This window comes from Acanthopagrus latus, chromosome 12 (assembly GCF_904848185.1).
Source record: "Acanthopagrus latus isolate v.2019 chromosome 12, fAcaLat1.1, whole genome shotgun sequence".
In the NCBI taxonomy this organism is placed as follows: domain Eukaryota; kingdom Metazoa; phylum Chordata; class Actinopteri; order Spariformes; family Sparidae; genus Acanthopagrus; species Acanthopagrus latus.
Window position 1 is genome coordinate 20,745,997 of NC_051050.1, and position 25,957 is coordinate 20,771,953.

At 41.3% G+C, this 25,957-nt stretch overlaps 1 protein-coding gene across 4 annotated transcripts in view; it reads right to left on the minus strand.

Annotated features, from left to right (window-relative positions):
- Positions 1 to 25,957, minus strand: part of erbin (erbb2 interacting protein) — a 56,684-nt gene that overhangs the window by 2,398 nt on the left and 28,329 nt on the right. Inside the window, exons 3-27 of one of the 4 annotated variants that reach the window (XM_037117729.1) lie at positions 25,385 to 25,579; positions 25,041 to 25,158; positions 22,970 to 23,048; positions 22,732 to 22,821; positions 20,455 to 20,511; positions 18,221 to 18,284; positions 17,812 to 17,886; positions 16,936 to 17,080; positions 15,820 to 15,892; positions 13,583 to 13,712; positions 13,357 to 13,472; positions 12,314 to 12,383; positions 10,067 to 10,166; positions 8,206 to 8,327; positions 7,710 to 7,883; positions 7,370 to 7,546; positions 6,765 to 6,867; positions 6,469 to 6,643; positions 4,863 to 6,387; positions 4,204 to 4,347; positions 2,759 to 2,815; positions 2,495 to 2,659; positions 1,555 to 1,647; positions 1,248 to 1,322; positions 1 to 1,160 (exon numbers count right to left, since the gene is read on the minus strand). The exon at positions 1 to 1,160 is cut by the window's left edge and continues 2,398 nt beyond it. In XM_037117729.1, coding sequence (XP_036973624.1) covers positions 1,053 to 1,160; positions 1,248 to 1,322; positions 1,555 to 1,647; positions 2,495 to 2,659; positions 2,759 to 2,815; positions 4,204 to 4,347; positions 4,863 to 6,387; positions 6,469 to 6,643; positions 6,765 to 6,867; positions 7,370 to 7,546; positions 7,710 to 7,883; positions 8,206 to 8,327; positions 10,067 to 10,166; positions 12,314 to 12,383; positions 13,357 to 13,472; positions 13,583 to 13,712; positions 15,820 to 15,892; positions 16,936 to 17,080; positions 17,812 to 17,886; positions 18,221 to 18,284; positions 20,455 to 20,511; positions 22,732 to 22,821; positions 22,970 to 23,048; positions 25,041 to 25,158; positions 25,385 to 25,570 — 4,221 coding nt within the window. In that variant the 5' untranslated portion in view covers positions 25,571 to 25,579 and the 3' untranslated portion in view covers positions 1 to 1,052. Of the gene's footprint in view, positions 1,161 to 1,247; positions 1,323 to 1,554; positions 1,648 to 2,494; positions 2,660 to 2,758; positions 2,816 to 4,203; positions 4,348 to 4,862; positions 6,388 to 6,468; positions 6,644 to 6,749; positions 6,868 to 7,369; positions 7,547 to 7,709; positions 7,884 to 8,205; positions 8,328 to 10,066; positions 10,167 to 12,313; positions 12,384 to 13,356; positions 13,473 to 13,582; positions 13,713 to 15,819; positions 15,893 to 16,935; positions 17,081 to 17,811; positions 17,887 to 18,220; positions 18,285 to 20,454; positions 20,512 to 22,731; positions 22,822 to 22,969; positions 23,049 to 25,040; positions 25,159 to 25,384; positions 25,580 to 25,957 lie in introns of those variants that run through there. The other 3 variants (XM_037117726.1, XM_037117727.1, XM_037117730.1) reach the window with 3 other exon arrangements.

A 25,957-nucleotide genomic window follows, 5' to 3' on the forward strand; every position in this document is an offset into this window, starting at 1 on the left:
CTTATTTGTTGCACATCAAGCGAACGAGTACATTTCCCAAAATGTCAAACTTTTGCCCTGGAAAAAACGTCTGACAAACTGAACAGATTTAAAAGGCTGAACAAACACATACTGCACCTCCCCCTCTCCCATTACCCCAATATTTGAGTTTCCTTTCCATTTCCCAGACTCATTAAATGATCACATGCAGACGGCATTTCTTCGTCTCAGAAGCCATGATGGATTCACTTATATTGCGATGGATGCTTTCCCACACAGCTCAGGTAGTAGTGGTCTGGAGAGGTGATATGCTGAGCAGTTGCTGTGAGGAGATATGCTGGAGGAAGTGAGGACAGAATCATGTCCATATGCTGGAGGGTGTTCACAGGTTCAATGGAAGCAGGGGGTGGATGATTCCCTCCTCTACCAACTTTTTACACAAAGAGAAACTGAAAAAAACAAACCAAAAAATCTCTCTGCAAAAAAACAAAATCAAACACCTCCTTGATCTACATTCGTCTCCACATGAAAAGCACGTAACATTGTCCTCCATTAAGATCATACTGCAGACCAGAAAATGGTTTCAACATCTTAAAATTAAAAACAAAAACAAAAAGGCAAACTGGACGACAGAAGAGAGGGAGCCCGGCCCCCCGAGTGGTCAATTCATGCCAATCCGCAGAAACAAAACCTAATGTATGATAAAGGATTTATGAGATTTGGACTAAAAGCAAAAAGAAAAAGGGAAAAAAGATGATCTGTACAGAGACCACAGTAATTATTTGCTTCAGAGCAGGTCGTATCTTCAGCTTCTTTTGTAAAAAAATATATATACCACAGTGATGGCCTTTTGAGGACTCGTACTTGCAGAGGTTTTCGCCGCCGTCTCACTTCGATCCACTACATTCAGTGGTTTCCCCCCGTTTAGTCAAGGCTATGAAGATCTCTACTATAAATAGTCCCAACAGGTATCAACAGATCAGTGTCCTTCTGTGTATAAAAATATGAGAGTCAACATAAATGTCTCTGTCCGTCTCTCTTCTCGTGTCTTCCACGTTAGAGGTCAGTTGAGTCTATGCTTGCACGTCTCTTATGATAGTCATATCCACAGTGCTTGGAAACGTCTTCAGGAGGGACACTGCATTCCCATGATCGATATTCACAAAGCTGTATCCATTCGCCTGCAAGAAAAGACAGATATCGTTATCAACGAGAAAAATCCTGATAAGCCTTCAACTGATTGATATTTGTGATATTTTGTATATTACTTGGATGATTTTATCTCCAGGCTGAAGAACCTTGGATGCTGGCCCCTCCGGTTGAACCCTCGTCACAAATATACCCTAAAATTAAATACATTGGAAATATTAGAATCTGTACAATCTAAATTAGCAACAAACTATAATGACTTGATAAAATTATTGAAACTGCGGCATCACTGTGTTGTCAACACATTTTCACAACAACACAACTCAGGACAGACAATTGAATTTTGGTGAAAATATGTATACTAATGGAACAAAAGGCTTACGTATGGATATTGTAATGGTTCTATTAATAAAAATATTAATTTACATTGTCATCTGGACGAAAGGGATTTCCTCGGCCTCCCACTCCTCCTGATATACTGAAACCCAGCTCTGGATTCTTCTCCACTTTCACACGGATCTGAAATACACCCACATACTTTCATTAGCCATTTATGCACAGTCATTCATGGTTAATTACACAATGATCCCACATCTGTCTTGAAACCACAGCAGGAGTTTATTTTTTGAGCTAGCTTACGAGCTACATGAGACATAAGTGACTAACATTCTAGTGAAATCAGATGCTTACAGCCTCAAGTTCAACCTTTTGGGAAATCCAAGAGTAAGATGAGAGTGGCATTTTTAAAGCTCACTAATTAACAGATGTTATCTTGTTTTTTTTAACCTGTTCAAAAGCCTTCATGACAGGATATGGTTTTAAACCATCAGAGGAAATTATATCATAAATCCAAAAGTGAATCAGTAATCAGAGCTAGCTGTAAATGACCAAAGAGGTTGCAGTGATGACCATGGACATTAATTGTCAGTCATCTCAGGAGCTGAGCAGCGAGCTCCTGAGATGACTGACAATTAATGTCCATGGCTGGTTGCACCCAGCTGGTAGTTCCTGACATCTCCAGAAAGTCTACATAAGTAAGTTGTAAGTCACGTAAGTAAGTTGAGTATCGAAAACATTCAGTGTTTGAACTGTGCATAAGTTGCGTGGCCATGCAACCAGCTAGGACTCTGAGAAGAAAACTGCATCTTGTTGAGCTTTTTTCTCTCATTTCTACTCTCTCATATCTGTCCATGATATATGCAGCTATGTAGAGTGCCAATTCTCATCAAACTAAAACCAAAATATAAGACTACACCTTTGATCAAACTTTAGCCAAGCCAACAAAGAATCTAACATCAAAATCTAATCAATTTCTTAACACACTCTGTCCTTCTTAAATTAACTTCACACAAACACGATCCTTCACCTCTTGCAGTGCGTCTTGCGGCATACGTGGGGGCCCCGGCTGCTGATGAGAGACTTTGAGCATCAGGTAATCAATGAGCTGCTCTCTGGAGGGGTGGCGGGCCATCGGCGCCTGGCTCATCTGAGGACGACCAGAAGGGACCATCTGACCGTTCATCAAAGGCACCTAGGAAACAAATATGATGTTGTTGTTGTTTTGTGGACTCTGATATAGTATCATATATAGATAACATCCTCTTCAAAGCTCAGTATGGACTGAACTTACTTTTCTGTGAGGGTCCAAGGTGTAGCTTTGCTGCCCTTGAGGACTGAACACATCATCCTGAAAGGAAAGAAAGAGGTGATTGTTAGCACCAAACCTCACTCCACTGAAGTTACAACAAAGGATAATGGGGAAGATGGATAATTAGACACTGACATGAACATTTTTCATGTCTGTTAATGGCATTAGGCAGGAATGTGTTGCTTCAGACGAGAGGAAAGGGGCACATCTGATTAAAATTGAGATTAAACTGTGCTTTGATTCTATTCAGACCCTAAGCAGCGTGTAATTCTGAACATTAGCTTGCTGGAGATCAAGTGAATCTTAAATGTTAAGTAGGGAAAGGGTTACACAACACTCTCAGACAGCTTTTTCACTCTTCTACTGATTCTAATACCCACTTTCTAAACCACTTAAAAAAAACGCACACTGCTCTCCCACTTACCTTTTTCAAACACATTTTTCATCCCCACACACAAAGTGAGAGGTTATGAAGTGAATCTGAAGTGATCGAGAGTTGAAGTGAAGATGGTGAATGAGCAAAATAATTATTAAAGTGCAGTTAAAGGAAAAAATAAATTAGTTTTTGCTGAGATGCTTTACAGTCACAAGATGTGAGTGGTGCAGGGTGGAGAAGTAAACACACATGAGGTTAAAGAACCTGGCAGGTTTAAAGGGGGTATTTTTTGTACCATACATGTTACTCAAATTAAATATCTGAGCACATATTAAGGTAGGCTTTCTGTACAAAGACACTGGCCTGATGAAGTCCATTTCAGCAGTATTTACCCAACTTTGCAGTTTTATTCCTATCTATATCCTGGAGCTTTTAAAATTCCTTCCATAAAGAACTTCAACTAATAATTCAACAGACAGAAACATGAATTTTCAATCTGGCCTAATCCAATAGTCAGATTTATGTAACTGTATGAAAATTAGCACACAACGGCTCCTTTGAATATTCTGAAAACTTCTGAGCAGATCTTAAAATGTTGTCTACATGAGCTGAAACTCTGTAGCCGTTAAATCAGTCAGATTTCAGTTTGTTTTTCTCGGATTCTATCATGGAGGAACTAAAGCCACTAAACCAACAACACGATGGTACAAAAAAACAAAAAAAAAAAAAGAAGTAAGCCCCTTCCAAACACTTAGAGGAGCTACACAATGATAAAAACAAAAACTATTAGAATCCATCCATTGTTTGCTAGAAGAGGACATCACACGTACTAGACAGGGTTTGTGGTTGTGAGAAATCAGACGTTAGGAGAGACATACTTTCACTTGTCTATAAAAGGACAAGTGAAAGATGGCTGTGGATCGGTGATCACTTCTCAACATCGAGGAGAGAAGGAAACAGACACTTCTTATCTTCTACAGGATGTGAAACTAGCAGGAAGCCCTGGCTTAGCACGAGCTGCAGGAGCTAACGTCAAGTTCACAGTACTCACACAGAAGCCCAGAGCTCCGTAGGGCTGTCCGTCCCTGGCACTAAAGACCAGGGACCCTTGGCTGGCATGCATATCCCTACAGCTGCCGTAGTGAGACCGGCTCAGCAGAGAGTTATTGGAATTATAGGAGCGAGACAGCGCATTCTGAACACAGGGACGACATGAACAACCGGCACCAACAGACACGTCAGCGGTGGCCATGCAATCCACCAAATGAGTGACATAAAAAGACACAACAAAAAAGGTTTACAGCATATACAGACAAACATGCAGTGACTCTGGAATATTCTGCATACAGATGGGTTAGTAGGCTTTGCTTTACTTTATCTTAAAGAGTCCATTCACCCAGGCTACGGCAAAAGTATGTCTTTTTCAGTTTAGGTGAAACAACCCTTTAAAATAAGGTTAAAGACAAACTTTACAGATATTTTTTTCTTATTAACAGTGTGTTGAGACAGTCTTGTAGCTCTGGTCTTGCCTTGCTGCCCTGTATGGATGAAAGTACTCACAGTGTTGGACTAATAAATGTGATCTACATGCCTAAAGTTAACCACGACAAAAACACTGGTTGAATACCAATTCCTTCTTGAAACTGAAATATTGAGACAAAAGAAGCACAGGCGGTGAATCATTTCAGATATTGCAGAAGTCATTTTTACCTTTTCCATTTTCTTGGCCTCAATGTGCCGCATCACCTGGTCCCTCCAGTCAGTCGGCACCCTTCCTGCCCCTCCTGACACCTGTCCAGGTCCGTCCAGCAGCGAGTGCTCGGACTTCACCCTGGTGTTGGGCCTCCTGCTGGGGCTGCCGTGCTGGTAGTTGAAATCGCTGACAGACATGGTCCTCTCTGGAAGCTCGTGGGGCTGCGGCCTTCCGCTCAGCGGCCTGGAAGCCCCGGGTACGTCGATGCTGTAAGTGCGAGCGGAGAGGGGCCTCTGCATGGCTGAGCTCATGGCCAGTGGCCCCCTGGCGAGGGTGTGAATGTCTCTGTACGTCATGTATTCCCCATCGGGAACCTGCATGCGCCTTGGGTCACCCATAGAGGCTGTAGAGGCAGTGCTGCTTTGCCTCTGCAGAGTGCTGCTTCTACCCTGGCCTCCAGTAGAATGAAGTCTCTCCATAGCCCACATGTCCGCAGGGGGTTTGGGACCCATAGGAGGCCCTCTCTGCTGGGGCTGTAGAGGGTAGGGAGGCGCCTGATTACGGTTTGAGAAGTTGGTGTTGGCTAATGAGTGTGGGGGTGGAGGGAGGTAGCCTTGGTGCTCTGGGGGCATGGGCGTCCTCTGGGTCCAGAGGCCGTCTTTAGGCACGGCACTGCTTGTGTACTGTATGTTGTACTGAGGAGGAGAGATGCCCATGGCCATGCTGGAGGAGACTGGATATCTGCTGGTGCTAGCAGGAGGCTTAGAGGAGGAAAGCAGGTCTGAGGAAGATGCAGAGGAGCCGGGGTAAACCTGCAGAGTCTGGTCGTTGAGTAACTGACTGGCTGACTTGCTCCTGACTATGCTCTGGCCCTGAGCCCCTGGCCCTGCGCCGACTCCTGCCATCCTTGTCATTCCTGCTGTTTCATAGGAGTCAGCATCCCCCTCAAAAGCATACAGCTTCATACCCCCCGCTTCTATGTTGCTGATACTGTGAGACTTTGTCACCTGCGGGGGATGGCACCTTTTCTCTGGAGACAGTTCCTCTGTGCTACGAGACAGAGACATGTCACTGCTGGCTGTCACGCCTGTCGAGGCCACATGCACAGCAGATGTCTCTACTCTCATCGCTTGGCTTTTGTGGCTTAGACTATTGATGCAGTCACTGACCTGCTGGTTTCCATTCAGGAAATGCTCCATGTTGTCGTTGCCAAAACCCTGCTGCTTGCTGTCCAAGTCCTCCCGGTGTACTGAGCCATTCTTGGTTTTGTCCACCTCGTCCAGCTGAACCATGTTGTCCGTTGGCAACTTGGAGACGTTCATATTGATCTGGTCCCACTTGGTGTAGGTTTCTCCCATGCCGTTGTTAATTCCCTTCTCAATGAAGGCGAGTCGGGCCTCCATTGACAGGTCGTAGTCACCCATTTTCTCCGGAGGAGTCTGCTGGGTTTTCAAAAGGGCCTGAAGAGACGTTTCAGAGCCATTGCCATTATGGAGGAGAGGGGTGGTGTCTTTTGGCTGGTTCATATTTTCGTCTTCTTGCCTAAAACACAGGTGAAGTGGTACATCAGATTCTGTAATAACTTCAGGAAGAAGGCTCTTGAGGTTGAGCAATAATACTAACCGGCTTTTTGGTAGGAAGGACATCTTCGCCTCTCTCTCTGGAGTGCACAGAGAGTTGTCCTGACTGCTGTCAGTGGTCAGAGACACTGAGTCAGACATGCGTGATGGCGACGAACAGTTACTGTTGTTCTGGTTGCTGTTCGCCACAGTCTCATCCAGCAAAGAGTCTGCGTCATCTGTTTATAAGAAGTGTTGCAGTTATAGTCATGTATCTCAGCACAGGGTGTCAAGTTTCTCTTTTAAAATACTACTTGTTAACAAGGACTCAAACCAAACTTTTACCTTTTTTGTCCTTACTTAAAGTCACTACTTTAGGCTGGTTGATGGAGATCTCAATAAGAGGGGGTCGCATCTCTGCAATTTTCATCTCTTCTTCATCATCAGACAGCTCCTCAGAATCCTGAGGACAAACACAATAATTGTTAAAGTGACAGCTCACCCTAAAGTAAAAAAAAAACCTGTAGTACCATTTATCCATCTAGATTGTTTGGATGTGAGATGCTGAATTTTGGAGACATCAGCTGGAGAAGTGTCTGGCTTCTCTTGAATATGAGAGAGCTAGATGGCACTTGACTTTCGGTGCTCAAAGCTTTAAATACATTTGACGCAAATTGACTTTGCAATGTCTCTTTCCAGAAATCATGACTCGGTTACTTAAAATAATCCACAGACCTTGTTGTTAGCAGTTTCATGTAGGAACAATTTTTTTTCTTTCCCCGTTAATTTGACCCACAAGCCGCTCAGCTAAGGAGAACAGCATTAATGTTTAAATTCCTCACTGCCACAATCATAAGCCTCTTATCTATTAATGGAAGCATGTTTCCTTCTGTGCAGTGATACGGTTGCTGTATGTAGTTTTCCATCTAGTTCCACTTATATTCAAGGGTTAAAGCTAAATGTACCTCCAGTGTGTCCTCATGGTTCATCATGGAGCCCCCTGAAGATTTGAGTGGGACCCTCTGAGAGCTGTAAGATTCTGAAGTGTCTTTTGATTCTGATGCAGGAGGGTTTTGGGCATCTGTAGGTACTTGAGGATCCACATCCGAGGCCACGCCATTAGGACAGGGGGCCTCTATCACCTGCACAAAAAGAGCACAGATGGTCTGTGATTTACCAAACATGATCTTCCACTTCCATGTAGAATGTGCAGTGTGTTAAAGGGGAACTAAAACAAGGCAAAATACACATGAAATTAAAGTGGAAGCTTTCTCCCCCCCAGTTTAAAAGCTTTGTTCAGCTGACCTTTACTCCTACGTCTTGCACGCCGATGTGGTTCCTCTCGATCGGTTTTGCATCTTTGCCCGACTCGTCGCTTGACTCATCCTCCTTCAGCCTGTGAGCCACAGACTGGGCCGTCTTCACCATGTTCTTCAGCTCGTCTGGGTATGGTGTTGGGTAGCGCTTCAAGTTTCCCTCCTGGGAGAGAAGACCACAAAATTATTTAAAATCATGCTGTTTGCAGAAGTGGGACTCAGAGAAGTGAGATGTCTGTGTTTAACAGTAATTACATGAAAAATGTGGTCTAATCGATTTCCCAAAGATGCAAAGGCACCAAGTTGGCCTCAGTTAAACTATTGTACAAAACAGAGCATTTACATAAAAAACAGCTAGATCAAAGTAAAAGAAAGCTGCCACAAGAATGCTTTGTGATCAAAACAATCTACCTCCAGTGTGGTTAACTTTGTTGCCACAGTCATTTTTCTGTTCGGATATTATGTAAGGATTATTTGACACTCACCCTCGGGGGTGTTTCTCTCTCATCTTTGTCCTCGTCACACTCAAAGGCCACCTGAGCTCGGTGCTTGCGTTGTTCCTCCCATAGAGCCGGATTGAAGCTCTCGGAGTCAGAGTTGGGGATGTCTAAAATAAAGGCAGAAAACGGGGAAAAGGGATAATTTGTTAGCTTTTGGTTAAGGCTTTAAATTGTGTTAGTAATTCATACAAGTATGTCTTTGACCACAAGATGGCGCAAACACAACATGAGCAATGCCAGTAAACTGATGGAGCAGTGAAGGAACTTGAAATTCAGGGGCTAACCACTTGAACTAAATAATCAATTACTGTAACTTGCAATTGTTGTTTGAATAAACTGTGTTTAAAATGGTATTTTGAGGCTTGAGCTTTAATCTCACACCACAGTCTATTTAAATGTTTGACCAAAGAGGCAACAAAAATGAAGCACAATCATTTGACATCCATGCATTGTTTGCTCCTGCTGCGAAATATTCAAATCAATCTGAATATTTTGCACCTTTCTGAGTCATACATGTTAGAAAAGGTGAAGCAAGCCCATGATTACGATGAAATGATGTCATGGCTGTATTTGTGACGCTGCTTTCCTGTTGTGTCTATTGGTTTTGCAGCAAGTGTTAGAGTCAGATTTTCAACTGGTGCATTACATTTAAACCTTGACCCAAATGTATCAGAACGTGACATCAAATTCTATAGTCTAAAGCTGTCATTTACGCCTCAAACTGTCTGTCTGCGTGGTTTCCTGTGTTGTAAAGCTCTTGGTCTACCATTTACCGACGTACTTAGCTAAAATAGCTTGCCAACTTAACAAGTTCATATTCCTGACAGAACAACTACTGCTGTTCACTCTAAGCAAACAAGTCAAAAAGATGTACAAGAAGTAAAAACAAAACTATGAAAATTGCTTGCATAAGTGAAAAAAACTTCAAACAGAACAAGTTAAATTGATCCAAAACAAGTCTGAGTATCTCTCTTAAATGTTTCTTTCTAGGTGTTTGTGTCAACGAGATATTTTAACTAGAATTGGACAAATGTTTGAGTACACTCTATCAATCTACACATCCTAACACAGGGCGTATGCACACAGTGGATAGTGTGAGTCACCAGCTGTGTGACTGTGCGGCCTCATATCAAAGTTGTAAAACATAATCACTGCAGTCAGGTCCAGACTTATTCCAGCTTCTCAGGAAAATACAAGTAAACAGATAAGGCTCTTTTGGGAAACGTCCCAGCAGATGACCGTGGAAAATGTCATAAAGCAGATGGAGCGTGGATAAATAACCTACAAAACCTACATAAAGTAACCTTCAGTTCATTTATTGTTGGTGTGACGTTTTGCTGACACTGGCGTGAGAAATCATCGGTTGACACGCTACCATCTCAGCAGTTTGAGCATGTAGATCGTGAACCACTAATTACTTTAAAGCTAAGATGCAACAGGGCCAGTGCAAGCTGTCTGGTGTAATAAGAGACAAAACTAACAGATGCTTGACAAGAAAAAGAAGAAGACTAATGTTTCTCAGGTAACGAGCTCCCTCATAAAATATGAATACAGGAATCCTTGCAGGTCACCTATAAGACCGCTACGATGCAGATGGTAATGGTGGCGAATGAGACATTTACATCAAAACAGATTTAGGTACTTTCTCATAAAACCACTTATTTTACTAATGTTTGTTGTTTGTTTCTAAGTGTTTACATCTTCGATCTTCAATATCCAGCCCTGTTGCTAAGATCTGATTGGTGTAAAAACAGGTCTGAAAACATTTGCAGTTTGATAATCTGCCAGATGAGGCACAAAAGAATATAAAAGAGAAAAGCAGTCTTTTTGAGGGCACAGTACTCACAGTCCTCAATCCTGGTTTGCTGGGGGAACATGTAGTTAGTCAGCACGGTTTTGTGCGTCTCTGGATCCTCCTCTTTCTGGAGCGGGATCAGGGGCTTTGACTGTGGGAGACACAAAGGAGGTTTGAGTGTGCTATCTGCAATCAACGGTGCTTTGTTGAAATTCACGTGTTCCCCCTCAATTTCCCACAGTCCCTTCCAGCTGAGTCTTTCCTTCGAGTCTTCTCCCAACCACCCACTAGCTTCACTTTGACCGAGACCCGACTTAATCACATCTGGGTGCCTCTTCCTGTCAATCACTCCTTCATGGAGAGAGCCTAAGCTCCAATAATGTCCCTGAGGCCCCCGTCGGCATTGTCACACCTGCCAAACAGTAGCTCTGTGTCTCAGCATTGCTGCTACTGTTGTACTGACTCTCCTGGGTTTAATTTCTGTTCTGCTAACACAACAGGTGCTGCACTCCTTATAATAAGTACCTTAAGCTGCAACAATTAGTCATTAATTAATTAATTGTCGGGATAGAAATTGTTGTGTACGATTTTGATAATTCATTAAGCGTTTCAGTAATTTTTTTAGAGCAAAAATGTTAACCAATGTGTTGTAAATAAAAAGATTTGCTGCTGTTCTTTGTCATTTGTGATGGTAAATAAAGAGTCTTTGGAATTTTGGACTGTTGGTTGAATGAGAGAAGGAATATTAGGAGGTTGCTTTGGGAAATTGTGGTGTTTTTCCTTGTATACTGAAAGACTAAATGATTAATTTTGAAAATATTTGGCAGGATAATTGATAGTGAAAATAGTCATGTGTTGCAGTCCTTGAACTACAACCTTTTGTTGTCTTTATGTGCGATGTAAGTCGATGAAAGCAAATAAAAATACAATTTTTATGCACTTCAAAAACATCAATACAAAAGGCCGGTTTGTACAAACAGGATTCCAGAGACAATTAAAAATAACAGTCTATAGGAAGACTGTTTGAAGAGCCCCGAGGGAAAGTTAAGTGACCCTTGGTGCTGAACTACGGGACAGTCAAAGAGCCCCGATCACATGACTGTGGAGTCTGTCTGTACAGTTTCCTGTTCAGAAGAGAGCGTGACAGATAAACCACACAGGCTGATATATATCGGATGATATCATCTTATAGCTGACCAAGAAACTGAAGCAAAATGTGACGTGTTTGAAAAGAGTCACTATTCTGTAGTTTGAGAGAGTGACAAGTATATTTTACAATGTAAATATATTTGACGCTGTTAAAAAAAATGTGTTTTTTTTTATGTATTGGGTTGAAATTAATATAATTTTAATAACTCTCAAAACATCATTACCAGTATTTCTTCAAAAATCCACTATCCACTATTTGAGTTCAGGACAGGGAGGTGGCCTCTGCAGCCGATTCTTCTGCATCATTCTGAGAAAAGCTGCGGTTTTCCAGTGACAATTTCTCACGACATTTGAACAGAGACTTACCATAGTCCAGCCAGGATAGAGAAAAAGGCCTGAATAATTTATCTTAGAATGCGGCGCGAGTCAACAGACTGTAATGTGAAAATATTTATAAGCTGGAAAAACAAAAAAACACTGAGTCAGTATACTCCTGCGGGGTCTTCGCCAGCTTCACTTTGCACACATTAAAACTGCTCCGCTTTGCTAAGTTCAAGAACTCTTTTCCTCCCACAAAGCTACACCGCTATGACAAAGCCACTTCCTGACACATGAGCTGAACCAACTCAAATGTTTCGACCTTTGATAGGCTTATCTTGTGTCTTGTCGAGGGCCACATTAGCCGAGGCAGAAGTCCAAATTTCAAGCACCACACTGTTAACCTTGATCTCACTACATGGGATTTACATCCAGCTAGTTGCTGCTGCCGCCCTTTCTCACACAGGTTTAATGGCTTCTCACAGGCTAGATTGACATACTGTTATCCTAAAACAACAATCAAGGGAAGGATTACACTTTCTGACATTCATTCTTTAAAAATGTAGAGTTTTGGGTATCGCCGAGTCTGACCTTCATTGACATTTGGCACGTTTAGATCAAATGTCCTGGAAGTGGTAGACTTGAATTTTGAATGTGTTTTCCTGTGAGCTACTTGGCCTAGCTGGATTAATTTACAGCTTAATGTTGTCACGCACCCTGCTGCCATTACAGCCTCTATAGAACACATCACCACCTGACAGCTCTGAACTCCGCAGCACCTTTTGTCAAACACTTATTCTTGGCATTTAGACATAATACATGCGATCTTACCTGATTTTCTGACAGCCACATTGCAGTCATCTGGTTCAGTTTAGTGAAACTGTAGGGAAGATTTTTTAACCTGCAGTGGAACATAAAAACAACACAGGTACTCAGTTATCTTGCAAAAACAACAACCCTAAAAACTCTGCATGATGCATTTACAAAGCTAAAAAAGTGTTTCACTGTTTGAGGTAAAAATAATACAAATGGGCCCACTTTAAAGTAAGGTTGAAGCCATATTTCTCTTTCTCAGTGCCGTGGGGCCGTAGCCAAAGTTATCTAGTGTATTTGGCACAGAGCAGACACCAGGAATGTAAAACCCCTGATTAAAACCTCCATCAGGCATTAGCTTCCAAACCAAACCCATTTGCACTCCAGCCAGAATTAAGACTCTTCGATCACGATGTTGTAATTATCAGGTTATGTTTCAGACTGCGTGTGTGCTCATGTTGAGCAAGACCAAGAATTTTTGCATTTGTTTTCATTGAGACACGCAATTTATAGAGAGGAATTACATTGCTACAAGGCTGCAGGAAGGCCTCTCAAAAGGCAATTTTTAATATGACTTTCACCGCAACAAACGATCGTCTTCATTCACCGATTAATGTCCTTGTTATTTTCACGATGAATTGTAGAATCGAGCGAGTACTTGGCTGAAAGGGTTTCTGGTACTGATGATGTACTTCATTGTCCGAGTAAATTATGTCAATATCAATACTTATGATGAAAGCAAAACCACTTTGGGTAGCTGAGGTGGTACTGTGAGTAGTTTTCTAATAAATATTAATCAAGGCAACTTCGGATCAACCCATATCAATATCAGAATTGAAATAACAAGTTTGGTTGAAGCACCACCCTCTTCTTGTCTCAGCCACAACCATTCCAAGAAGTGATAGAGATCATTTTTTTGTTGGGTGGAGTATATAGACACACAATGGTGTAAGAAAAATATTTAAAAAAATATAAAATCGAACATCAACAAAAAAACCTAACCAATCTTGACCTTAAACTTGACCCTCCATATGCTTGAACACTCATCAGTCCAGACTCACTTGTTGTTGCTGAGGTTGATGACCTTGAGCTTCTGCATGTCACCCATCTCCTCAGGCAAAGACTCCAGCTTGTTGGAATGTAGGAACAGCACAGTTGCGTTTTTCCAGTTGCCCATCTGTGAGGAGGAAGAAACCAAGGACACACAGCCGTAAGCCACCAGACTGACATGTCAGACCATTTAACATATCTCCTCAAACAGGCGTACACACTGTAATGCACGCTCACCTCAGGGGGAAGCTGCATAAGGAAGTTGTGATCTGCAGCGAAGGTACGGATGCTGACACACTGGCCGACGGTGGAGGGCAAAGCTTCGATCTCATTGAAACTGCAGTCCAGCTCGTCCAGATTTGTCAGCCTGATGAAGAAGAAGGCGGACTTAGAGCATGTGGGGCAATCACAATATATACCGTACATACCATGTGAAACAAGTTTAATCTCTTGTGAAAGGAACACTCCAGTGATTTATGAATGCACTTCCACAAATGTGGTCTCCAAGGCACCACAAGCCCTGAATCCTACACTTTCCACAATGCTGCTCAATAGCATCTTTTTTTTCCCCCATCAGACCCTTCTTGCCTGGTAAACACACATCTTTCAAAACTCCACATTCCCAGTTTTTCACACAGGCTTTCCGTTATAAATTCTTAATCTCCAAGATCGTATTTCATCAAGCTTTAGAGAGCTCCCTCCAGAGCCACATAAGACATTATACAACTGTTTTCACAGGCTGCGGAGCACTTGTTATTTATTCAACCCTTATTTTAAACTCGGGAAAACACTAAGGAAGAGACCTCATTTACAATATAGGTGAGTAAAAAAAAAAAAAAAAGAGAGAGAGAAAGACAAAAGATCAGAGGGACCAAAAATAACACAAGTAAGAAACAGAAATATCTCATTGCAATACTATTTTATGGAAGTAGCAATAGTTATTCCTGCAGTAGCGTCCCCTGCTATTTGGTTCTTATAACAGCAGGTGAGACGCGTGTGGAGGAAGGTTCTTGATCATGTAGAAGCCAGGTGCACCTACGAGTTTGTGCCAGGCAACAGCAAGTAGGTCTCCATCAAATAGGAGATTGCATCACAGTCTGTGCGTTTACAACACCAGAGAGCTTCTCTCTTCTGTCTGCAAAATGAGTGAGACTGACAGTAGATGGGAGGGGCAGAGCAATGGCCAACTGTCCGCCACTTAACTGATCACGGAAGTATAAAGTAAAAAATGCTAAAATGGGTTGCTAAATATACTTTGTTATACCTGCCCTGATTTGGTAAAGTCTATGTGTGGGTAACACTTTATAGCCTGAAAATATAAAGACATCCTCTTCATCATTAGGGCAGTATGCAGCTATAAAGTGTTCCTAATTGCTCTGTAATACAGCTGGGAAATAACTCAGTATAACTGCCCCGCTTTAAAATATAAGACAAGAAAAGACTGAATGATGCTGAAAACTCTCAGGTGTCATCAAACAGGAACTAAGATCAACTCTTATACACATCAGGCATTGTTACAGTATCTTAGAGTAACGGTGAAGCACTCTTAGACACAACAACGATGATGCATCTTAAAAGCTTCATGAGACATCATTTTAAGTAGTGGCATTTCAAACGGAACACATATTTACACAGTAGTGCAGCGCAGCTTGCGCTCTCAGCTGAATGAAAAATGCAAATACACTCTGGGGGATTCATATGAAAATCATCAGAGTTGCATGTTACAGTACCATAAAACTCCAAAACACTGGATTTGACCCCTCTCTGCTGATTATAAAACTGGGATAAACACAGTGGACTGGATAAAATCTGCCACATATGAATGAAAGAATAAATAAATAAATAAAAAATCAGCTTGCTTAAGCTCAAATCCTTGCATGGGATTAAAATAAACCATAGGCTTTGTCACATAATCTGTGTCAAATTACACAAAAGAGGTACATTGTAACATGTAGGATAATTGTCAGGGTTTGTTGTTTGGAAACAAAACCCAGCAGCTACAGTAGCAGGCTAATTTTCAGTAAATGTAGATAAATCTCACTCGTGGATGTCGGAGTGGGCATATATGTGGATTAAATTGGAGCCTAATCTGCATGCTGGAAATGAAAGGTCAGGATATGCTTCACTCACAGCGGCCTCCACAGCTGTTGACTGCCGGGTTTACCTGTCTTCTGCAGACAATATCACTCCAATAACAGCTTCAACCGATTTAATCAGTGCTGTATTGGAGGGTCATCTGACCAAAGATTACCACCGACCATTGCACAATAAAGCAAACCTCAAACTGTTTCCATAAATCAACGTGGTTGCTAAATATCATCAGTGTTAAACCAAAACGAAATGCAGAATCGGAAAACATTGGGAATATCTGATTTATCCAGACAGACGTTTTTATGCGATCAGCGGGCAGCACAATAATCCACTGATCTCAGGGTTTATTTTGCCGATATTAAAGCTGTCTCTGTAACACTCACCCTCCGACGGAATCTGGCAAGTACATCAGCTGGTTCTCGTCCACTTTCAGTGCGGTCAGTTTCTTCAGTGAGCCTAAAAAAAAAGATAGCGAGAGAACAGAATTACAGATACAGCTCAGGGCAGTTACTGATTACTACTTAGTGTTGCACAACAAAGAGGAAAATCCATTACAGCAGTTAATTGGATTAATTTATACTGTCATCAATACAGTAATCAATTTAGTGGTAATCAACACTGACTCCATAGCACTGTGCATCTGGGCTCATCTGATTTAATTAGCCTGGTAGCCTTAACTCATCAACATGACTTTTTCCTATGGATGTCCTGAATATAATTTTGGGGCATTGAACACAAGCAATCCAACCTGCAGTCATCATTTATCAATATTCTTTGTCCCTCTTTCCACAGTGTCATTAGTTCACTCGACAAGCTAGCGTAATGTTGAGCTGTTGCAAACACGGAGGGTCAATCATGGAGCATTTTGGCTCCACATGCATGAATGCAGTCCTCTCTGTTTATCATGGTTTTGAGTCTACTTATGTGTCACTGTCCATTTTTCGCTCTCTTTATTTGTGCAGCTAATGCAACACCTCCATCTTTGAAATACTACTTTTTTTTCCCAAATACTTATTTAGAAGTTGATTATCGTGGCAATAGCAAGGTTTCAAATAATTAAAAACTTGAAAAAAAAGACCCTAAAATACTTGAGGACAAAAAAATAACTATAGGAACAGAGCAGTTATGGAGATCTAACTGTGTTTCTCTGGGTTACATCCACAGTTGTGACATCATTTTGACTCAATATCTTGAGGCACTGCTGCCCTGTGGAGAACTGTGACATTTATCTAACTGGAGAAACAGTAATTGCATCCTCTTGATGGTGTTTCTGTGTTATAAAAATGTATTTTCGCCGAGCAAAAACAGACACTATTAACACAGTTTTTTTAAAATTAGAACAAAAACAACACAGGGTTGCACCCAGGGGTGAAACATACATTGGCAATAGCTAAAAGGGAGTTGAGGTGTTTCATAATGGACAAGGTGTGTGTGTGTGTGTGTGTGTGTGTGTGTGTGTGTGTGTGTGTGTGTGTGTGTGTGTGTGCTATAATCTTTACCGATGGAGCCTGGCAGCTGTGTGAGGGCATTGTTTGAGAGCAGGAGGTCCTGCAGACTCTCACAGCCACAGATCTGCTCATCTACCATCTCCAGGTTGTTCTTGGACACATCCAGGTACACCAGCTGTTTCAGCATCCCCAGCATCTGGATACATGAAAGGAGACACACAAAAACTAGACTGAGTTTTCACTGATACCTCATTATCCTCTCTAGATTTACGCTAAGGATTAGGCAGCAGGGTTGAACACAGAAGCAATGGATTAAAACAATCCCCAAAACATCCTGAGCAGCAAGGTAAAGTAAGTTAGGAAGCAGCAACGGATACATGATTATTAGACATGTATTCTAGATAAAAAGGGAAACATTTGCTGTGTTCAGTTTTCATTTATATTCAGACGTCATGACTTATAAAAGGCCAGACTGTTATTGCAGCTGATGCTGGCAGCAGATCTAATGCTTTAATTATGACCCAGTTACAAACAAGCTGGTCATTTGGATGAAAAATGAATCCCGTGTAACACATTCTGACTATCACAACATCATTATAAATTAATTATGCTCAAGGAAAATAATTACTTCACAGCTGCAGATTCTTTCTGAAATTATTATTGGGACATTTTCGAACCCAAACGTCAGCATTTTTGTTCTGTAAAACTCTCTAATTCACCCAGCAAGAGAATGTTTTCCAAACTGCAGCTCCTTCTCTGCTGGTGTTCACAGGGCTCAAAGTCTGATGCAAACTGACTGTGGCTTGTTTTGATGAGAATCTAAGAAGACGCGTAGATTGGAGATCAAGGGAAATAATCTCAAGATGATGTTTGGGGGCACAGCAGCCACTAGGAGTGTGTGTGTACAGGAATGACTGTAAATTATACCCCAGGTAAAAACGTCAGTCTGTTCCCGTCCATCCACAGCTCCTTGATTCCAGTCAGCTGCTCCAACACCTCAGGCTGTGGATGTAAGGAGGAGAAAGGAGGTTAAGTGAGAGGGATGCGTGTTTGTGTGTGCGCCTGCTGGGCAGGGACAGGATGAAGAGCTTGACTCATAAACAAGCTAAACATAAATCAGAAGGCCATTTATTTAATCCACACTGATTATCATGTATTAATGAACGCCATCTTCCAGTGAAAACTAATTAGCTCTTATTGGATGCGCCCTTAAAAACCAGGGCTTCCATTTTGTAAACGAATGAGAAGGAAAGAGATAAGTGAAGGAGGAGGTGAGGTCACCACCAGAGAGGTAAGTTGGCTCTGGGCATCGACAGACCGACTGACAGATACTCACCACTTCAGTGAACTCATTACTCCCCAGGTCCAACCTTTCCAGCTGTGTGAGCTTCAGCATGCTCCTGCAGACACACAGGACAGACAGGGAGTGAGGTCTTAAATCACTCACATTACATGTTTTCACATGTGGCGATAGTAGAATACACAGAAAGCACTAAAAATGACCCCTTTTGCTTTGACAAACGGATTATCAGCAATGTGGGCCAACTTGCTTCAAAGAGCTAAGCCAAAAAATAAAATAAAATAAGCTTATCTGTCATTTTCAAGTTATACTTTGGATAGCACGCGTGCTCTGCCTTTGCTCCTTTCACTGAATAATTTTATGAGCAAATAAATACCTCGCAGAGCTCAGGCGTGACAGAAATATGCTTTAAATAATGGAAAATGTGACGTATGCTAGCCCTAAGCCCTGCTCCAGAATTTCCTCCCCACATTCAGGTCACAGTCTCACATTCTCTGCTACACTGTAAACAAGCAGATAAAAACCAGGACTATTCAGCTGCTCAAAGTCCGAAACATATTTAACGGATCACCAGCGAAACATTCTTATGAAGGCCTATTTTACATTCGAAGCAGCAATAGTGAATCATGCCTGAGAATCTAATGAAAATGAACCCTCAGTGGCAGCAGCATATAAAACTCTTCCTTTAAACTGAGAGTTTTAGTTTAGTCTTAAAAAGATCTGCAAGAGTAAAATAAACACCACCGGGGATTAAACTGATTGTTATTCCTGTTGTCAATCACCAGATTATTTTCACTATCCTTTTGTTTATAAATGTCAAAAAAAAAAAAAGATCACATACTCAAATTTTCTTGAAAATGAATCACAGGTTCAACATTGTAACTCCACATACGAAACCAAAACACAGGAGACCATGAGTTGAGACGAAATGGAGATGTACAGAGGGTCTCTTTGGGAACAGATATGATTATACTTTCACAGCAGGGACGAACTGTTAAAACATGAGTGAGATTCAGCAGAGGCCCACCAGCACCGCTATGGAGTCTGTTTTGTTTTTAGGTGCTCCTCATAAAATGAGAATGTAAAACACACGGCACAAATTATAATATGATTTAAGCCCTTTAGAGGTTTCTTTTTAGTACTTGGTGCAATATAAAAACAATCTTGTCGATGTACTTGAGCATTAGCCAGCTTTGTCACATTCTTACCTCAAAATTGGCAAGAATAACAGAAAACCCCCCATGTGAGCAGAAAGGGGTAAGAATGAGCTTTGCTGGCTCATCTAGAAGGCGAGTTCACACACTACAAACACACTATGGCTCATGACCTTGAGTTGTGAGAAACACAACGTGCGCCTCTAAAATACAGAGAAACATTTAGTGTATGCATGTGCTCGGTATGCGTCAGTGGACTGAGAGGAAAGAGGCTTCACTTTCTATGTAGAAGCCCTGAAAAGACTGCCACTGCGCCCCTTTGTGCACGCATACATATGTTTACATCTCTGAAATGCTTGTGTGTTGCTCTGGCAACGTTCCCAATCATTAGTCCCTTTCTTTGTCAGGGCTCCAGCCTTTAACAGGTCTGGCCTCTGTCACATAAACAACAGCGAGAAGAAGAGAGGATTCGCTTTGAGCTGCTGCTGCTGCACAGTTCTGCACTTTGTACACCGGCTGGCCCGTCACTCAGTCAGGGAAAAATAAGAAAAAGTTAGAAAGATAACAAAGGAAACTCAGCCAGAGGGAGGAAGGACAAAAAAGGCAAATAGGGAAATGCAGTTTTTTTGCAGAGAAAATGGGAAGGACGTACAATGGAATGATACGGCAAGTGAAGCATGAGAGAAGACAGAAAGAGAAAGTGGCTTTCTCCCCCACAGTCACCTGGAGCTTTCTCAAATACTCAGGGGACGTTCAGTCTCCCTGCAGCACTGTAACCTTCTCAAATGGTGAAATAACCCTCGCCACTGTCTCAGCAGAGGATTATAAAACCTGCCACAGCAAGCAGCCAAGGAAAGGGGGCTCTTATGTAACACCGTGGAATTTAATACTACAGTTGGAGGTGTGGGGAGCAAATGTACGGTTAAAAAAAGAGAGACAGGATGGAGGAGAGACATCGCAGGAGATGTGAGCGGAAGGAAACTGTGAGGAAGGAAGGGTAAAAACTGTTGACACGCTCCATGACACAAGCATGACTCTCACAGTGATGCTGCTCCTTTATTTTGAAAATAAAGTCACCATTCTGAATAGTTTTGAAGAAGTAAAAAAACCACTTACTTTGGCAACATCTTTAACTGGTTCTCTCTTAGCTCCAAGATCTGTAGTTTAGTCAACCTATACCAGAGTAAAAAAAAAAAAAAAAAATCGTTGTTACTGGTAACTATTACAACCACACATAATATTTTAAATTACACTGTCAAACATCTGATATTCACACTGCAGAAAAATGTTTTCACAACTAGAGTTGGCACATGTTTACATAATGTAAGTAAGTTAGTTTGCACTCTTTATTGCCATAGTGTGTTTGAATGAATAAATATCCTCCAGTACTTTCCAATACGAGTATAATGTGAAATACGGTTACTTCAGCCACGACAGCAGCCACAGGTTCCTCTCTTGGCTTATCTGCTGCTCACCAGCCATAATGTGCAGCTCCATGACAGGGACTTTTGTGGTAATTTAATTTGCCAAAACACAAATTCAAACCTAATATGCCCTTATAATTCTGTGGTAGGGGGTGTAGTAGACTGACAACGCAGAAAGTACTTGCAGAAAGGAAAAGTGTTTTAACAGTTAAGAATCATTAGAGATAAAATAGCGCTATGTGGTAAAATGGTCACCTAACGTCACATGTTTTGTGTAATCAGCCGGCTCAACACCAACTACTGTGTAAACTATAAATAGTTACAAATCCTGCTTGATTGTCACAACAACCCATTTAATCTTTGAGGTTGGAACCACATCTTAAAATGACTGATGCAAGTTTGTCAAATCATTATGGCTGAAAATCTAGAGCCGTACAGTTAATTTGTTTGGACATTAGCTCATTTTTTTTTCATCCAGCAGTTATAGAACAACATGATAATTCAACTGAAGGACTGTTTCTGACCAACTGATGAATATTAGTCCAATATTCTCTCTCTCTCTCGGCTCTATTTTGGTCACCACCAACCCCTTGGGGAGGTATCTGGCTCTCTAGCTGCTAAATGCTCCCCTGTGCTCACTAGCAAGTCTCCAACTGTGACTGTTCAGTGTTGTGGGGTTGAGCAGGTAGCGGACAGCAGGTTTTTGAAGCTTTATCACCGAAAACAGCTTCCTGCTGAGGCTGAAAATGACACAGAGCTAAAACTTGTAATTAAGCTCTATAAAGCTGAGGGAAGCTGCACATTCAAATAATAATCAACATGAGCATTCCATCTCACACTGTCATTTGATAAAATAGTTGTTGTAGATTATAACTTTAAAAGTTTTGTGTTATAAAATGAAAAACACCCTATACAATCTTCTCTGAACATCCAATAAACATTATCAACACTCAAGCAGTGAGTTTATCCTACAATATACAATACACGCCTTGTAAATAATACACATTTCCTGTAAGCAAAAGCTGAGGGACACTGACAAGTAGAGACTATATTTAGTGTGCTGAAACACTTAGACAGTATAACCAGCATTACATGGAGATGACATAAGCTTGTCTTAGGTCATAATCAATATTTTGTCAATACACTACCTGGCACTGCTGCAGCTTATACAGTGAAAGGAAATCTCTCTTGCAGAAAGTTATGGGCATATTTCTTTTTACACTGGAGCCAAGATTTTATTGCTTGGTTAAAAAATAGATTTTTATGGAATGTGGGACACTAAACAAGTTCTTCTTGTCCTTCTAAAATTGGATTCACAATCGGATAAACCTCACCCCTAAGGCCACATCCATAATTTCCGTGTTGTGACCCAATTAACTACTGCATGTGACATTCACATAAATAATACACCTAAAGGGACAGCTCACTCAAAAAAAAACTAATGCTCAATATCCTCTTATCTGTATTGCTTTTTATCAATCTAGATTGACTTGGCATGTGTTGGAGTTTTGGAAGGAAGTGAGTATCAACTCATCAACAAGAAGGTTTGTGATTGTGATAGCGTGGGACGTAAAAATTATTTGTATCCTGTTCTGCTGAGCTGTAACTTTAGATAGCTTAGGTCTCTAGCCTCCTCTCAATAAGAAGATGAACACTTCCCTCAGTGAAGTAATACAGTTTGTTATAGTTTGGTAGAAATAAAATATTTCCTACATGAAAGTGTTCTCACAACAAGGTCTGTAGATCAGAGTTTTTCGAATGCAATTTGTCTGTTTCTCAACGAGTGATGTCTCTAAAACTCAGCAACTCACACCACAACAATTAAGCTGGAATAATACCAGCACAGGTAGGAGGAAAGATATGTATTTTTGGGATGAATGCTCCCATCATACCCACAGTGTACAGTGTGTACATGAGTTGCTCTGTTGGAAACAGATTCATCCTGATCCAAACTGGAGAACAAACTGACCTGCCAAAGCTGGCTGGTAAGAACTCGAGGAAGGCATCATTCAGGTAGAGCTGCGTCAGACTCAGAAGCTGGGTGAAACCTTCAGGGAGCCTGACAACACATACAGGAACAGGAATAGCATCACTCATACAAAGCCTAACAAAACTGCTACAATGCCAGAATATATTAACTCTAACTTAAGCCAAAATAAAGTTAATTATAGGTGAAAAACTATTATATAAAAATGGACAGTACTTACTTTGATATAGGATTCACACTGGCTTCTACACTAGCTAGGACTTTGCAGTATTTGATGTTCTCTGGAAACTCCTGGATACCTAGAGAGAAAATGCAAAAAAAAAAAAAAAATGTGAGGAAGTCGAACAACTACACAAAATCAATTCAACATCTGCATTAAATTTCAAACGCTTTATTACCTCTGACACAAAACAAATGACTCCCGTCAAAACCAACAAAGATGAGGGATAATGAAAACCATCTTGTCCGTGTTTAGCAGCAGAGGCTTTGTGAATGTTAAACACAGGTGCATTGCAAGGCTCTCTGCCCAAACTGTGTGTGCTCAAGATACATCTAGAGTGGCTCTGCACCTTTCATCTTTAAACAACCACAGAGAAGAGTGCAGAGGTGACATAACAGATCAGAATAGGAAGAAGAAAAAAAAATTAGAAAGACCACTGAGTGATAGCCTGCTTGTTGTCAGGAACCGTCCACAACGTGCCAACAGGGAGAGCAAGGGAACGTGACCAAGTCTCAAGGTTCATTTCCACCCACTTTGTTTTGTGTCCACAACACTTAGCTCAAAGTGCTTTAAGAAGAAGGATGAGCTACTTTTTAATATCAACGAGGCACATGCGGCTCTGGTTCATCACCACCACATCTCTCAACAGTCGTTTGATCTCACCCGTCTCCGCGCTCACTCATTTTTATTAGAACTAACTTTTCAACCTTTCTTTATGCATGGAAGGGTTTTGCTGAGCATGCACATTCCTCTATTCTGCATAGCATCAAGGATAAATAGTGATGATCAACCATCTTATACAGTAACCTGTAGTGTAACCACTTTATTTTAGCTTACAGAGCTCAACAGATAATGTCAGATTGTGATATCAATGGCAGAAAACTGACAAATTGTTTGAAGTAAAGCCCTTTGTAGGGAATATGCAACAGGATGTTATGAAAATACTGATCTTTTAAAAACAACACCTGATTGCTTCTACATGCAGCCGGGCATCCGAACAGAGAACTGTCAGGCCTTCTGCAGCTGCTTTTTGTTCTAAATGTCAGACTAGAACAACACTGATGGTGGAAAGTTTTCATCAAACAGACAAATATGAAAGGACTTCTAGTGCAAAAACTCTACATCACACTCAACAGCGTGGATGTTTATCTTCAAAGGGCTGAATGTCACACTGTGACAAATGTTGTCACTTCCCACTCTGTGAAAGTGCTGACAAGACACTTTGAGTTAAACACCTTGTACAGATATTCTCACAGTCTGTGTGAGAATCAGCTCTGCTGAGCTTTAACTTCAACTGTTTTGTCCTTTCTGTTTCTTCGCTTTATGAAGGCAGTGTGGAGCACATGGCAGGTCTGAGCCTGTCCACTTCCTTTATCATCACATCAGGGGTGTAGAGTCATGCCGCGATGTGACGTCACATGTGGCAAATAAAAGACTGCATCATTGGATTTTACCAGAAAAGATCTTTGCAGCAACAGATACATGGCATCAATTATGCAACTCTTTCCTGGCAATTTCATTTGCTCTAGAAAGTCTTTCAATGACGAATGTCAACAGCAGTTGTAACACAGGAACAACTACAACATTTGGACTCACTCGCAACAACTTTACATGACTCACCTAACCTGCCAGTCAAAGAGTTTCGTCACCTGAGTGATTTTTCTGAATTGAAGATTTAGACATATAGTAGAACTAGAAGGGACAGATCTCTCCCAAGGCATATAGATCACCATTCTATGATATGAAGATCTGTAAGTGCAACCACTGTGGTTATATTTCCCAAACCTTTGGAAAAAGTTAAGTTTGTGCACAATTGCACCGATTCGCCCATGAAACCACTGTCCCCGAGTGCTCCCTAATGACTGCTCTCTGTGGGGAGTTTGAGCAACTACATATGTAGCTACCCCAGGGGATAAATGGTAACATGTAAATGTGGCTTTACATACAGAAAAATTGCAGTTTTCATAAAAATCAGGCCTGTGGTTTTTCTGTTATCCTACTGACAGACAAACCAACCAACAAACCAACTGTTACCATAAATATAAGGAATACAAGTTGTCATTTTGCTTACTGTTTTTGCTGACGTCAAGCTCCCTGAGATTGACAAGGTTTGCGATCGCCGCCGGCAAGACTGTGAGGTCATTATCTGGCATGCTCAGTCGATGGAGTAACTGGCAGTTAAAAAGTTGCTGGTGAAAAGAGAGACGAGATATTAAAATCAAATTTAAAAGTATATGGTTTAGCCAGAAAATATCATAATATTAGATGTTTAAATCTCCCGATTGTCTTCAACTGCATCATTCAAAGGCTTTTTTTTTGTTTTTACAAAATTAATGAATGAAGTAAAGTAGTCTCCACAATGCAAGTCAATATTTAGTGACCTTCGTGTAGTTGTGTCAAGATTCTACGCCTTACTTTAGGCAGCTCCTCGATCTGGTTGGCATCGAGGTAGAGTTCCTGCAGGGTCTTCTCAAAGCTAAAGATCTCCTTAGGAACAGTCTCCAGGCTGCAGTGGGAGTAGTCCAGCGATGTTACCGCCTCCTCCTCACCCCGCAAGCAGCGGCACGGCACCAGACGAACAAACAAGCTCCGCTTGGACATCCTCAGGCACTGGAGAGGGAAAACAGAGAGATATGTAAAGAGTCAGGACTGGAGGAGTTGAAGAGGTAGGTGTGTGACTAGTGCTACTTTCATGCTTCAAGTGCGAAGACTGATTTTTTTTTTTTCATCCTTCCTATGTATGAAATGTTTTTAGTGCAGTACAAAAATAAACACTTAAAACACCCACACAAACACACACTGATATTGATATCTGATCTGTGCATCTGATCCATGTGACCATGTGACTTCATTCAGAACAGAACCCATATGTTGTTTTGTGATCTCCTCCCACAGGACACATCATGATCACATGAGAACAGTGACTCAAGCTTTGAGCTCACGAATGCCAGTTAATCAAAACTAAATGGGGATGCATTTTCATATCTA